This window comes from Camponotus vicinus, unplaced genomic scaffold, assembly GCF_025532165.1.
Source record: "Camponotus vicinus isolate PSW18456_S1 unplaced genomic scaffold, iyCamVici1.0 SCAF_1, whole genome shotgun sequence".
NCBI lineage: Eukaryota > Metazoa > Arthropoda > Insecta > Hymenoptera > Formicidae > Camponotus > Camponotus vicinus.
In genome coordinates this window covers 22,795,819-22,810,031 of record NW_028141945.1, presented here as the reverse complement: position 1 = coordinate 22,810,031, position 14,213 = coordinate 22,795,819, and the positions used below count along the sequence as shown (strand labels likewise).

The 14,213-nt window shown below is 35.7% G+C and overlaps 1 protein-coding gene across 11 annotated transcripts in view; it reads left to right on the top strand.

Moving 5' to 3' along the window:
- LOC145959628 (uncharacterized) overlaps positions 1–14,213 on the top strand; it is a 133,789-nt gene that overhangs the window by 37,960 nt on the left and 81,616 nt on the right. For 9 of the 11 annotated variants that reach the window (XR_014435109.1, XM_083078658.1, XM_083078646.1 and 6 more), the window contains one exon: positions 8,517–8,708. Coding sequence is in view for 9 of the 11 variants with exons in the window: in XM_083078646.1 (XP_082934772.1) it covers positions 8,517–8,708 (192 nt within the window). In the remaining 2 variants the exon portion in view is untranslated. Of the gene's footprint in view, positions 1–2,805; positions 3,052–8,516; positions 8,709–14,213 lie in introns of those variants that run through there. The other 2 variants (XM_083078650.1, XM_083078657.1) reach the window with 2 other exon arrangements.

Here is a 14,213-nt window from a genome sequence, read left to right as displayed (position 1 = left end):
ATGACCCGGATGGCGTCTCGCCCGTGTTGCGGAAACAAAAGCCGGATTAATGACGTTGTTGTAGATGACAGCCAAAGTGATCTCCAATGTAGTGAAACTTGAAGTTTCGGGTGGAGTTAAAACACCCTAAGCTGGACAATTGCACTTGATATTCGTATTATGGATTCAACAAACTTTAAACAAACACGGCGTCTTGCTGACGCCAGGTATTCATTGAATATGAATAGGTTTTTTTCAACTTTCGTGACAATAGCGAGAAGAATTCAGTCTACCTGCCTAAGGTATCTTCTCATCTCGACAAGTGCGCAGGAATATATTATTTCTGAAATAGCTTTATTTTGCGATACATTTATTTCTTAAAAAGTAAAGGACATTTTTAGAAATACCTGTGTGCAAAAGCGATACAAATATTTTGAAGCCTCTGTTTAATATTAATATATTATATTTAATAGACTAATTATATACGATTATATACGCCTGCGAGGAAATTTTATTACGTGATAATGTTTTGTTTTAACGCGGTCTTTGAATTGAATGAACGTGATATTAATTCTAGATGAAAAACGAAACATCTATATATTTTTTCTAAAAGAATTACTGAGACATTAATGATGATTGAATTATTTTTCGCGAATAAATTTCTCTTTTTCTCTCTTGCTCTTTTTTTCTCAACGAAAGATATGGATTAATTGATAAAAATTGTAACAAATTCTATCTGAATCGTAATAGCGTAACTGTCTTAACTTTTTCGCAATAAAGCTCAATGGCACAAAGACCAAGAATTTTTAGGAAATGACGGTTAATAGTTTATAACGAAAAAAACACGTCATCTCTCAAAAGACGCCGGAAAGCTTGGCCTTTTGTTTGGAGCACAAGCGAGAAACTTGAACCGAAAGGTAAGGAACGTGACGGGAAAGTTCAATCAAGAGATTCCGTGGATCCTGCATATACGCGGTAAAAGCACCCCAATGCTTAAGCGTAACGAACGTTACGTCAAAATCCACATGAAATAACGCGTGTCGACGGTTATTTCGTAGCATCGTCATGTTTCACACATCCTAGAATCTCGTTACCCGCGTTCCAACGTGTCCTTCGTGAACACGACCCCCGGAAATATTTTCTGTGAAATGAACTTTCTTCCCTGGATACGTAATTTCGTGTAATATTTCGAGTATGTCTTGTAATCTCTAATTTATTTTTTCATATTTTGATTAATAGAGACGTGATGTGTAGAAAGTTTTTTGGTTTTAATCTGACATTACTCGTGCATGTATTTTACATATTCAACGACCTAATTTTTTTATTCGGGAATAATTATTATGAATAATTCTAAGAAAAGAGATTAATTTCCAAAAATTCTTTCTTTAAAATAAAAGCTATAATCTTGCCAAAAATTCGCCGAGATAATTTAAACAATTATTTCAAATAGGTGGCAAAATTCGATTGCTACATTTCATTAATTTGGGATAATTAAAACATTTTTTTCAAATTTTATCAATGACATTAATTGTACAAATATACGCTGTCGTATATATAGCGATAAAGAAAACGTGACGCTGATCCAGCTATGGATTTCCGCTGAGCTGCGCCGGTTGTCATCAGAGACGGATTGAAGGGGACAATGAAAGAAAGGATGGTAACCGCACACAAGCTAGCAGAACGGTACGTTTACGAGACTCCCTAAACGTTATGCTTCCGAGAGACGAATAGAATGAATGATGCACGCTCGAGAGACACTGCGAAACGTTGCGTTTACGAGACGGAAGGCTACATTTATACGAGAGACGGCAATATGCCGGTTTTGCTAGAGACAGTGATGTATTCGGCTTTAAATCGCGAGTAACGTATAAAGCGTCCTCCGAAAAGAGAAGACAGATTATCTTGCTGTAATCAAAATTTTAAAAAATTAGGAAAGCAGAGAGAGGGATTTAGGAAAAAATAATAATTATTGTACAAACTGCAATCGTCGCCAAGCAAATGAAAATGAGGAATTCAGATCAAGAAATTGAATTTATACGTTTAAAGGACGTTATAATATATAAATCCGCTGCTGCAAAGAAGAAGCAAGAGGATGCATTTGAAAGAGATGGGACAAAGATATGCTTGTTAGAGACGGCAAAGCAATGAACTTGCGAGAGACGACGGAAGGATACATTTACTAGCGGCGACAGGGGCGGATTCTACAATTTTCTTCTTCTTTGAGAGGCTTGCTTTACTGTTGGTGACTTTAATAAAACACTACACGCGCACTTATCTTTTTCAAATTTTTAAAAGTAAATTAAATAAATCTATAATGAAAGACTTGTGTGTATAAAATATACGAAAAAATGTGACAAGAATGTTCGATAATAATTTTTATCAATTTAATTGATTTCTTTAATTAACATTATACTTTATGCTTAGGTTAATATTACATTGTGATAATTAAAGAGTTAATTAAATTGCGTTAATTAAAGAAATCATTTGTTAATATAATTAAAATATTTTTTTGATCCTTTGTTAATATTAAATTGTTATTCCTATAAAGGAGAAAGAGAGAAAATAATGAGGTGAGACAGGAAAATTCAATTAGAGATGCGCGCACACACAAACATTTATTTGAACATTTGCGATATATCGGCATAATTTTTTTACTTCGATTCAATATTTCACACAATAATAAGAAAAATATTTGGGGAAATAAGAGCGAGATGCGCGACATTCTTGTCGCAGACAGCGGTAGCGGTGAAAGAAGGGGGTAGTGGAGGGGGAACGGGTGGTGGGGGTGAGCGAGCGCGGAGCGTGGCTACTCAGTCCGCCCGGAAACGCGCGGCCGAGAGGACGCTTGTTGTTTTGTCGGAGCGTTCCGTACACGTGGTCGCGCCAACATTTCTCTTTCTTTTCCCGCGCCGATGCTTTCCGGTAGAATCGCGTGTGGGTGTGTTACGTGCGCGTGTGTGTACGCAGCCGAGTGTAATGTGGTGTTGTCTAACGTGCTCCAACAAGCACCGTGATAGCTCCGACGCTGCAGAACGGAGTAATGGTCAGCTTTAAGAGTAACAACGTACCCAGGTATTTTTCTCCCCGCACTCGTACGGATTCGCTCGATCCGCTCGGGTCGGAAACCTTACAGCGCGAAGGGATTAAATAAAAATTAAACGAATTATTTTTTTTCACACATGCGTACCTGGCTTTTGTGACATAAATGTTAAATTATGCGAACGCAACGAATCCCTTTGCGTTCCATCGAATTGAATAATTTTAAATTAAATTTTATTCCATTGGCGCGGACATATGTTTGCAAGCGTAAAATTATGCCGAGTAAATTCGATGTACAATGATTACTATATCGGAAATAATTTCGCGCAAAGCTACGCGCGTAAACGGAACGTTAACGCCGTGTAAAAAATTTATCGTTTTCAAGACGTTTTAAAATTCGTATCTAGATGGTGGCGAAAATCGAGAGAACGCCCGCCGTGTGCATCTTATAAAAAGAATTTCTCATTCCGAATAATACCTGAGAGACTCCGACACGTCTAGCGGTTCTTCCGCGCGAGAATTCTGCATGGCGAACGTTCTTCCGTAGCAATAGCGCAAATTCCAATCATGGTTCGGAGTATTCCGATTGGAGTACCGGCTTAATGGCGAATGTAGATATCGTGATTGCGTTCGTCGATACGCTCCGGCGCGGCTAATCTATATTAACGATCGATTACGATCCGTAAATACGACCGGAATGCGAAAAAGGGTTCGCGCATTATGATTGTTTGGATTGATCTTTAGAATCAACTTTGGTCGCGATCTAACATGAAAAAATGTCGACTTCAAAGTGTTTACAAAATTTCGTGATTTAAATGTAAACACGACGGGGAAACGAAGTTTAATTAAAAATACAAACTGTACACGAAAGAAAAAAGAAAACACGGGGCTTTGGAGACCACCGCGATGATGATGGCGTATTGGAGCAGCGCCATTAAGGTCAAGTATAGAACGTCTCCTTGTGTGTGTATCTAAAGTTGGCAACATGCTTTTAGCAAGATTCGAACGTCGGGCATATGCGTGCCGTATGCGAGCAAAGTGACTTGTAACGCTACAATGAATTGCATCCAAATGGATCCTTTGGTATCGTATTTATAAACCGACGCCACTCACCTCCTACCATGCGTCTATTTTTTTTGTAAGACTTTAATAAGTCGCAAGAATTCCACGTTGAATCTTGATGAAAAAAAATCCAACACACGTCGCTACATCAAAGAAAGATTAGTGTACTTTTACGACATTATATTTTTTATCTCCGGTACTTGAACTCTATCGATACGCATTTATTATCAATTTATTAACGATGATAGATAAATTTTATTGCTATCTAAACGTCATCGGCACGGTTCGTCGGATTAAGTTTTGAAAAAACGGAGTTATTTGTACGGTACCGTTTCGATCCAAAGACGTTCGTAAACATCGGAAGACCTGTTGGAACCGATGTAAGGTAATTTCCAGTCAGGCAGCATCTGCCGCGGAAGCCAATGCCCGCATGAACGAGAGAGATACCTCGCCATCAGTTTCCGATTATCATACTTTTTTTCTACCTTCTCTTTCTCGCCTCGTTTTTTTTTTCCACCGTTCGATCGTTTCGATGCAAAAATTTTCGCTCGATGGCATGGCTTGTTCGCGATCATCTAGTGCGAGTCGTGATATTATTATCAATAATGAGAATGAGAAATAAGTCCACCATATCAAAAGTTGTTATTGCGAAATTGCTTTTCTTATCGATATCGTAAGATAAAATTAAAAACTGATTCCTCTTTAATAATCGCTCCAACTTTCATTTTATTATACATTGATGTCTTTTTTGCTATTCAAGTTGAAAGAACAAAGACTATTTAATTGTGGCAGTGATTCTCAATCCATTCTATTGAAATTTTTTTTTAATATTAGAGTAATATAATGTTTTTGAACTTTAATTATTCGTAAAATTAAAAATTGCGAATCTAAAAAATTTGCCCCAATACAAGTCTTATATTTATCAACGTTACTTTTATTTAAATAAAGTTTGAATAATTCTACCGATTATTAATATTTTTGATTATAGATATTTTTGTTGCAATTTATTATAAGCAAATTTCGAAAATTGTTTTGTCGAAAGAATTCAAATATATATTATCTATGCTATCGTCACGAAAGCAATAGATGCTTTTGTAGAATTTTTATCGCGTATTCTCTGGAGCGTATTTACGAGCTCTCCGAGATCGCAAACAACTGGTTGGGAATCGCTGCGTTAAGGTTGAGAGATTTTACCGATGTCGGAGGAATCGACCCTGAAAAGATCGTGCCGATCCTTGGAACCGCCACGCGGCAATATGCTCTTACAAAAGACTTGCTGCACCGCAATATCGGAAGTAAACAATTTTGTATTTCCTGATATTTCCGCAATATTGTTTTTGGACTCCTTCATTGAATGAATAAACGAAATCTCTTCTTCTCCTTTTCTTTGCCATTAATATTCTTACTTCTAAGGATAAAAAATTTTAATAATCAGTTCTCTCTCTCTCTCTCTTTCCCTATAGAGCATAAACAGTATAACAAGTTGGAGAAGAGGGGAATACACACTTATTCATGTAGATGGTTTTTTAAATTTTTGAACATGTGCAGTGTTTTTAAAATATTATCAAGATACGCGATAATGCATTTGATATTAAAAATTTTGCGAGTAAGCTACAGATTTCTTTAGACCGTGGTATGCAAAGATGATTAAAAATATCGATGCACATGTGAAAATCGATAAGCAGGAAATGCAACTGTTGGAGCGTAAAACTTGAATTCATATTTCTGCGGATTTTTTTTATTATTGCTACAAAAAAGGATAAAAATTTTTCATACCGCAGTTTCATTCGTCTTTCGACTTACGTCTTATAGGGTGCACATTCTTTTTTTTACTGCAAATAACGCGAGTCGTAATTTTTCGACCGTAAAATGTGTAAAGTTCAAAGCGTATGCTCTGCGGTCTGGAATAAAGCGTGTCTTTGCCGTCACTTTGAAACATTCATACGCGCAAATACTTGACAATTTTCTCCTCTGTCTCGACCCGGCGTCTCTCTCGTTTATTCTTTTCTTCTTTCGCCAAACTCACATAACTTATTGCACATACGAATACGAAATTGCACGACTGATGCATGAACCACTGTGTTCTCTCGTGACTCCGTTTGCGACGACAAACCCTCTCAGGACTTGCACGATGCTCTTGAATTACGTATGTCGCGAACACCGGTGTTCATGGCGGTTTTAGGACTTGCATTTTTAAATCGTCCTACATATTGATCCAAACTCGCCGATAGTTTGAACGAATTCTTATTTAAACTTTTAATTCCCTTGCGAAAATTCCATATGTACGAAAAACACAAGTCCAAAAATTATTGACATCGACGATTAAAGTTATTGAAAAGAATCAGAGAAACAAAAAATGAAATAAAAAAGCTTTTTAGAAAAATTTAAATAAGGATTAAAAAGAACGATACATGTGTAATCGCAGATAATCCGTGCAATACAATACAATAGTAGTTATAAAAAAATATAACGAAGCACTCTTGTATTTAAGAGTTATCAAGTTATATAAATGACATGTTTGAAAAGAGCCTCAAGCAATCTAAAACGGGAAGAGTGCTTGCTATTGATTGCACTCGTGTATTGTTTAGTCTTGCTCTCGTCTAATTATTCAGCGATTCACTGTTACATGCGTGAATCATGATAACAGCCGGCGCATCTAATTATTCTCTTTCATGAAGCGCACGTCGGTCTTCATTTTGTCCCGCTAGCATCGCTATTCTTGGAAGTTTATGCTCCCGCTTTCATTTCAGAACGTATACTCGGGTCGATGGTATGCAATCAAAGTTCTGTTTTGCATAGAATCATTATCGGTTATTAAAGTTTATCGGCAAAGCACGATGTTTCGTCGTTTTATGAGAAATTTTTAAAATTCCATTCCATTCAGAGTGAGAAAAAAACCTGTTGTGCGAAAACTGTTGCGTGCATTATATATGTATCGGAGATATATGTGTTTTTTTTCCTTTTTCTTTTTTTTATCGGACGACTAAATAGTCTGATAAAACGGGGAAATTAGTTTGTGGGGTAGATAAGAGTCCTTGACACTTATAAAATAAAAGAGACCCGTTCCTTTCGACACTTCCGGTCTCACGTTCGGTTTCACGCGCTACTACGATAAAATCATCTACTTATGAAACATCGCAATTTCAAACATAATTATTATTCTCATAACATAAATTTCACTGTGGATAAATTCAAATATTTTTTGCGATTATTATGGAAGATTTATATTTTAATTAAAACGTGAATTAAATATTCGAATAAAATATCGATTTACAGCATTTATTTGCAAATTGTTGACATTTATGCATTTAAATTACATATTTATAATTACATATTTGTTTTATAATCTAATATTTATATTTTGAAGTTTAAATGAAATGGATATATTTTTTTTATGCAGAGCAAATTTACATTTAACCAGAAAATTGTATGAAATTGTTGAAAATGTTTCTCAAACAAACGCCAAAGAACTCGTATATTATGCACACATCCCACCAGAATTTCTGAATAAAAGGGCCCAGGTGCGATGGTGCTTTATGACCGGATGTAACGAGCGCCCCTCTGTAATTACTGGCAAGTGTGAAAACAAATCGCGTCGTAAAAAATTCATAACAAAAGAGAGACATTTTATGCATTGTAGTTTCCCTTATTACAAGGAAATTTTTTACCAATAATGAGATTGTTAATTTAATTTTAGACGTCATTCAATAGAAACATTTCTTTTTATGAATCTGTGTTTTATTGTCGATAAAATACTTGTTACCTTTAGAATTTATTATATCTTATATTGATTGATAAATATCAAAATGTATAGAAGAAAAGCGTCACGCAGCATGATTAAAATAAGCATTAGATTCGAAAAAAAATTATAAATACGCGACTGTGATTCGATAACAGATTATCAATTATTGGATAAAAATTAAAACTCTTTGTATAAAAATTGATTCTGAGAAAAATATATAAATATCTCGATACCTATCAAAGGAAACACAAATATATCATAATTTTTAAATTATTAAATTTGATTTAAAAAGGAGAAAAGATAGGAAAAAAGAGAATGTTTTATTTTATCATAAACAAATTTATAGAATGGAGTGAAAAAATTTAATATAATAATTTGCTCTGCAGATACTTTATTACAAAAAGATATTCAAAGAGGTGCAATGTCTTATAATTTTTTCATCTTGATAAATTTAGGCCTTTTTCTCACGTGATTCTTTTATCTCATGCGATTCAATTATCCGTTTAAAATTAAAATCCATGTTTGGCGAATCTGATTTTATCTTGCGCTGGTTGTTACCGACAGAAGACATCTTTCTGCACGGTCGACCATTGGTACGATCCCATCGGTATATACCCGGTGGCAAAAAGAATAACCGTGAGAGAGACTCTCGACATCGATGGTCCGACCAACTTTTTTCCCGTTGATGTTTCAGCGAGCAGTCGACGCCACATCGCCATCTGCTTGGGACTCTGCGAGGCACCCCGAGCCATTCTCATAATCATCAGCACAACCATTCTCACAGACATGAACCAGCACCGCTACCACCGACGTATCTCGCCCCTCCGCCACCACCCTCAGCGTCGAGTTATATCACGGTGCAACGCGGCTGCGCTCTGCATTCGAGGTAAATCACAACCCGGTATATACTCCGTTTGTATCGCTCTAAAGACCTCAAGACTCGAAGAACTGATGAATTTGCTCCTAATATGTTTTAATAAACATAATTCATTTCGACGACTCTTCTTGAAAATTAGTGTAAATTTCGAAATTATAGTGAAAGTATTGGAGTAGAAAATTGTAGGAAATCAAATATTTCTCTAGACATGAGATTATTCAGATTTTATTCACAGCATTGTTACGTATTACTAGATTTTATTTTTTTTAAGCAACCTTTTTTTATGTATCTCGTTATATAAATTATTAATTCTCTATAATAACGGGAGATATCTTGCGAATTTTACTCTATCATAATGAAATCTTTGTGTAAGAAAGGAAGAGAATAGACGGCAAAGCAAAATATATCGCTGAGGGCGATATACTCCTTTTAAGACGATGTCTACACCTACGCAATATCTTTGGTAAAAGACGCAAGAACGCCGAGACTTGTTTTTCTCGTGAAATATATTTGATATTCAAAGCAACAGACATAAAGATAGACGAACGGATTGATCGTGCTTGCTTTTTGCGTCTTTTGTGATAGGACGATGTGTTATTTAATGCGCCATTGATAATCGATCGCATCGCGTGTTTGGCAGCAATCCATTTCGAGAGTCGAGAGTTCTTAGTAACATTAGATTTTAATTATAACTTTGATCACATCGTCCTATATGTATTATTCCACTCTATCACGGATTCTCTTCAAAGTATTGTCTTTCGAATGTCTATTAAACATCTATAAAAGCGTAATCCATTATTTTAAACGCAGACAAATTTAATTACTTCCATTTGCGTAAAAATAAATGCGCATGTTTGATGCGAGCTATCTAATTTACGAGATATCGTTCTTACTCATGGAAAATGAAAAAAAAAGAACAATCTTATTAAGTCTGTCTAAAAATACACTGTCACAAAATACATTTAAGCAATTGATTTAAAAAGCATTTTACAACAATACTCGATTTATATTACAAATTATTATATTTGAATATAAATGACGAGTACATTTAAATCTGAGGCTAAATCAAGTCTACTAATGATCAAGGGCAAATTTATAATTAGTAATTTCGATCTTGTGTTTTTATCGTAATATTTTTGTCTTTCACGTATGCGCTGGCTTTTGAAATATACACGGAGAATTAAAAATCGGACCGGCGGATCACGTTTTCCCAGCACTAGGATTGTGAACGAGTCCCCGACGTGCGTACAAATTACAGTCGGCCAAATTATTCGTACCATTGTGCGAATAATTATGCATATTGCACACCCGATGAATCTTGCTCATCTTTCGCACGCCGCGATAAAGAAAATAAAGAACTTGCTATCGTTTTTCTCATCTTTCTTCTTTATTATTTTTTTTCATTTAAATAATTAATCGGAATTTTTTTGAAATTTTTTTCGATTCGGCGAATTAATTTTTATTTGATAATATTGAGATATATTTTACGAATTTTTTAACGAATTTATGAAATAGATTTGTTTGTAGTAATCATTTTTATCGGGTCTCCTTTTTATTTTCATCTTTTTCTCATTTTCTCAAGTATCTTATTTAGCAACTCTCGTTGTTGCAAATAATGTTTCCGATAACTCAAAGATACGGCAAGTGTCGTTTAACGCGACACGGAATACTGCTTCTGGTAACGATATAATCTTGCTATCGCTCGTAGACATAAGCCGTCTAATGTTGCGAAATTAGATCGATGTAGTTGGGATTAGATGGGAATAAGAAGGATTCTAGGGAGCTTGAGAAAAACGATGGAAAAACTTGTTCAACGCTCCCCTTTTCTCTTTCGATAGGGGGCTCCGAGTTTTCCTCACCGTTAAATCTCGTACAACGCTTCGGAATTTTTGTCGAACGAACGTACCATAAACTCGTCCGGATATCCGCGAGCTTTTTAACTTCTTAACTGCCAAGTTTTTGCCGTAGCTAACGCGACCCATGTCGCCTATGAAGAAATCGCAAGAAACGGCGAACTGCATTAGGGTAGCAGAAGCTGGAAGCGACACAAGTCGAAGTGCGATATTGATTTCGTGCGAGTAGATTCAATAGCAGCGTGTAATAACCGTTGCATTTCCGAGTGCAAGTTGCACTTGGCAAGTCAATTTCCAGCTCGAGGCAAGTGTCTTGTTAGTACATTTTTTGAAAAGTCTCTAAATCTTTAATTTAAGTTTCTTCATATGGCATCATCGGGACTTTTCATACGATGATACATATAACGTGCATGAAACGCAAATAAATGAAACAATATATACTGGACAAAATTAACGCATAATTTTTTTTTCACTTTTTCTTTAAAATTTTTCGTTAAAATTTAAATATCAGCTTTTAAAGAAAAAGTGAAAAAAATATTATGCGTTAATTTTGTCCAGGAATATATAATCAGATTGAATTAGAGCAAATGATCGGTAAAAGTGAGAGAAAAAAATTCAATTAATGCGCTCTATCATGCAAAAAAAATGACAAATGATTTTTTATCGTGAATATTGTTTCGAGATCCGCAAACACAACAGAGACTACTCGAGCAAGATTAATTTTTAATCTGCTCGTGACACTTCCTTCGTTCGATCGACTTTGCTTTAATTCCCACGCTGATCGATTCCCTGCACTTTGGAAACTATTCGCGAAACGTATCCCGCGATATCCGGGTCGAACTTGAAGGTTCTCGCTGTCGCGGACATTGTCTGTGTGTCGTAAGTTTATCCGCTGAGCCATCTCCACCATAACGGCGCCGAGAGTCTCGTCGCGCCATTACTTTTCATCCCTTATCCTCTCCTACTTTTTCCACCCTTCTCGCTGAAACGTGAAAATGTGTTCGCTATTCGCGACCAGGCTTGCAAGTTGACGCTCGCTCTAGTGCCTCTTTCGCACAATAATGAAATCAAATTCAATTGTACGTAGAGTAATAGAAGCACATTATTTATTGTCGGCATACTCATTTGAATCTTGCTTCTGGCTTTGTATTTTCATTCTTGAAATGCCGTAAATTGTTGGCGTTGAGAATTGTTTAAGCTATTTTTACGGTACGCGCAGAATCGTCTTTGATGTTTGAAATTGTAGCTGGCTTTTGTAACTTTATCCACAATTTAACTTACCAAATTTTATATTCCTTTTTCATGCTTTCATGTCTTACATTTAACGTAACTAAGTTGTTACAATTTAATAATACAATATGATTTCCAAAGAAAAATTATACATTAAATTTATTATATTTAAAATCTCGAAAGTGTTGGTCAAGAAAGCTCTCGATTGCGCATAGACTTTTCGAAACATATTTTATATATTGATTTTCTCTCTTTAAATTCCTTAATTTTTCCCAACTTGATCAAAATATGATACATCATATTACGATAATTCAATTAAACTTTGGAATCAAAGCATACATGTTCTGAATATCTTAAATTTAGAAATTTTGCATTTTGTTAGCTCAATATAATCTTGAGTTTAACAAACGAATTTCGTAGCAAATAGGTTTCAAAAACACGTGTATTTTCTCTCTCCCTTTTTTATATTTTTTTCTCTTTCGCGACGTCGACGCGTCATCGTCCCCTTCGTCTTCCTTCACGAGCGAGTGATAACGCGTGATTAACGTTCTCGTTATCCGTCACGCCCGGCACCAAGATTTCTTGCCTCCTCGTCTTCTATTCTTCGTTCCTGCCGACTTGTAATAGGTCGAGATTCAACCTAGACGTTCCGCTTATCCTCGTGGAAATTCCGCTTTCGTTCTCACCTTTCGTATTCCGCCATTTCTTTCTCTCTTTACCTTTCTAGGGTAACTGCTTTTGTGTCTCGCCTCTCGCCCACGAGCAGTTACCCCTTAAACGACAAGGGACGATGAGAAAAATGCGCGCGATGAAAATTACCGCGAGCCCCTCTTCACTTCTCTCATTTGCGATTAAATGCTCTCGATTCGTTAAATGTCGGTCCGGAAATTTTCGCCCTGTCTTTTCGCCGCGATTCCGTTTCCTCCGAGCTTCCTTTGAATCATCGAAATTCGAGCCACGCGCCAAATTAGTTTCGATGGAAGGACGAAGAACGCCGACGACTCGGAAAGGCAGTTTATCGATCTTTGGTGGAGCAAAACACAAGATAGGAGGTTAATCGATACTATGACTGACCGCATTTACTTCTAAATACGAATAATTAAGAGACACTACATTTATTAAAATATGATGGACATATCTTTTAATGGAAGATGATTAGAATTTATTATTTAGAATTATTCTTGGACCACGTTCGCGAAAAGATGAGTATATTCATATTTAAAAATATGCAAAAAGTAGAGTACACGGTTTTAGTCATAATTTATGGATAACTTACTCTCTAAAAGTGAATCAGTGAAAATATCACTAATTTAAACGGTAAAATAAGATTTCACTGAGAATCAGTGAGTATTTTACTGATCTTCAGTGGAAACGCTTATTTTTTTGTTATTTTATCTTATATCTCACTGATTATGGTCAGTTAAAATAAAATTCACTGTAAAACCAGTAATCGCTAGTTCGTTCGTTTACCGCTACGATCGTTATCTCTCTCGTATTTAGTTTTAGTCATAAGAATTATATAAAGTTTGCAAAGAGCGACAGATAAAATTAGAAGTATTACTTCGATTTAATTTCTGATACAATCTCAATAGAGAAGCTTCAGATATTAAATCGATCTTATATAAGTCGGACAAATAAATGTCTGACGACTTAATGAAAATTATGAAGAGATGAATTATAGTTTAATATTACTGACGATAACGAAAGAAATATTACTGATATTGAGAAATATTACTGATTGAAACAGTCAAAATTATTAACTGATTCTTTCAATAAAATATCACTGATTTACAGTGCTGTACTTATAACTGCTGCAATCAGTGACTATTTACTGTTTTTCAGTGATAATACACTGATTCACTTTTAGAGAGTACAGATGATGTAATAATTTTCTACATCAATATTTTCTTTTCATTTTTCAATACTAGAACGAATCTTCGATTAATCCAACAGAGATGAAACTGATTTTTCAGTTTAACCGAAATGCTACAAAATGGCACGCAATCTTCATAATTACACAAGAATAATAAGCTTTAGATTGATATGGTCAGGAACGAATATATAATAAGGCAAAACTGAAATGTGGAGCTAAATGAAAAAAGTCAAGGGTTCGCGAGAGAAATTGCCAGGTGGCGGAAACCGGGAGAGAAAAAGAGAAGATTGCAAAAGGGTTCCCATTCGATCGAACCTTATCGGTTAGTCTCGCCCGAGGCGATGTTCCGATCTCTTCGTACCGATTTCGAACAGTATCGATGCGTCACCGAGACAAGGACGATATATCGTATAGCGAGTGCAGAACGACGTAGACTCGTCGTTTATTTCACTCTGCACGCTGCGCGCGTAAAAATGTCCGTCTTCGAAAATAGCCCTACATCTCCGCAACATTCGCAAAGTGAAAACTTTGAGCTGCATGCCCGTTTGCGAAATTTTA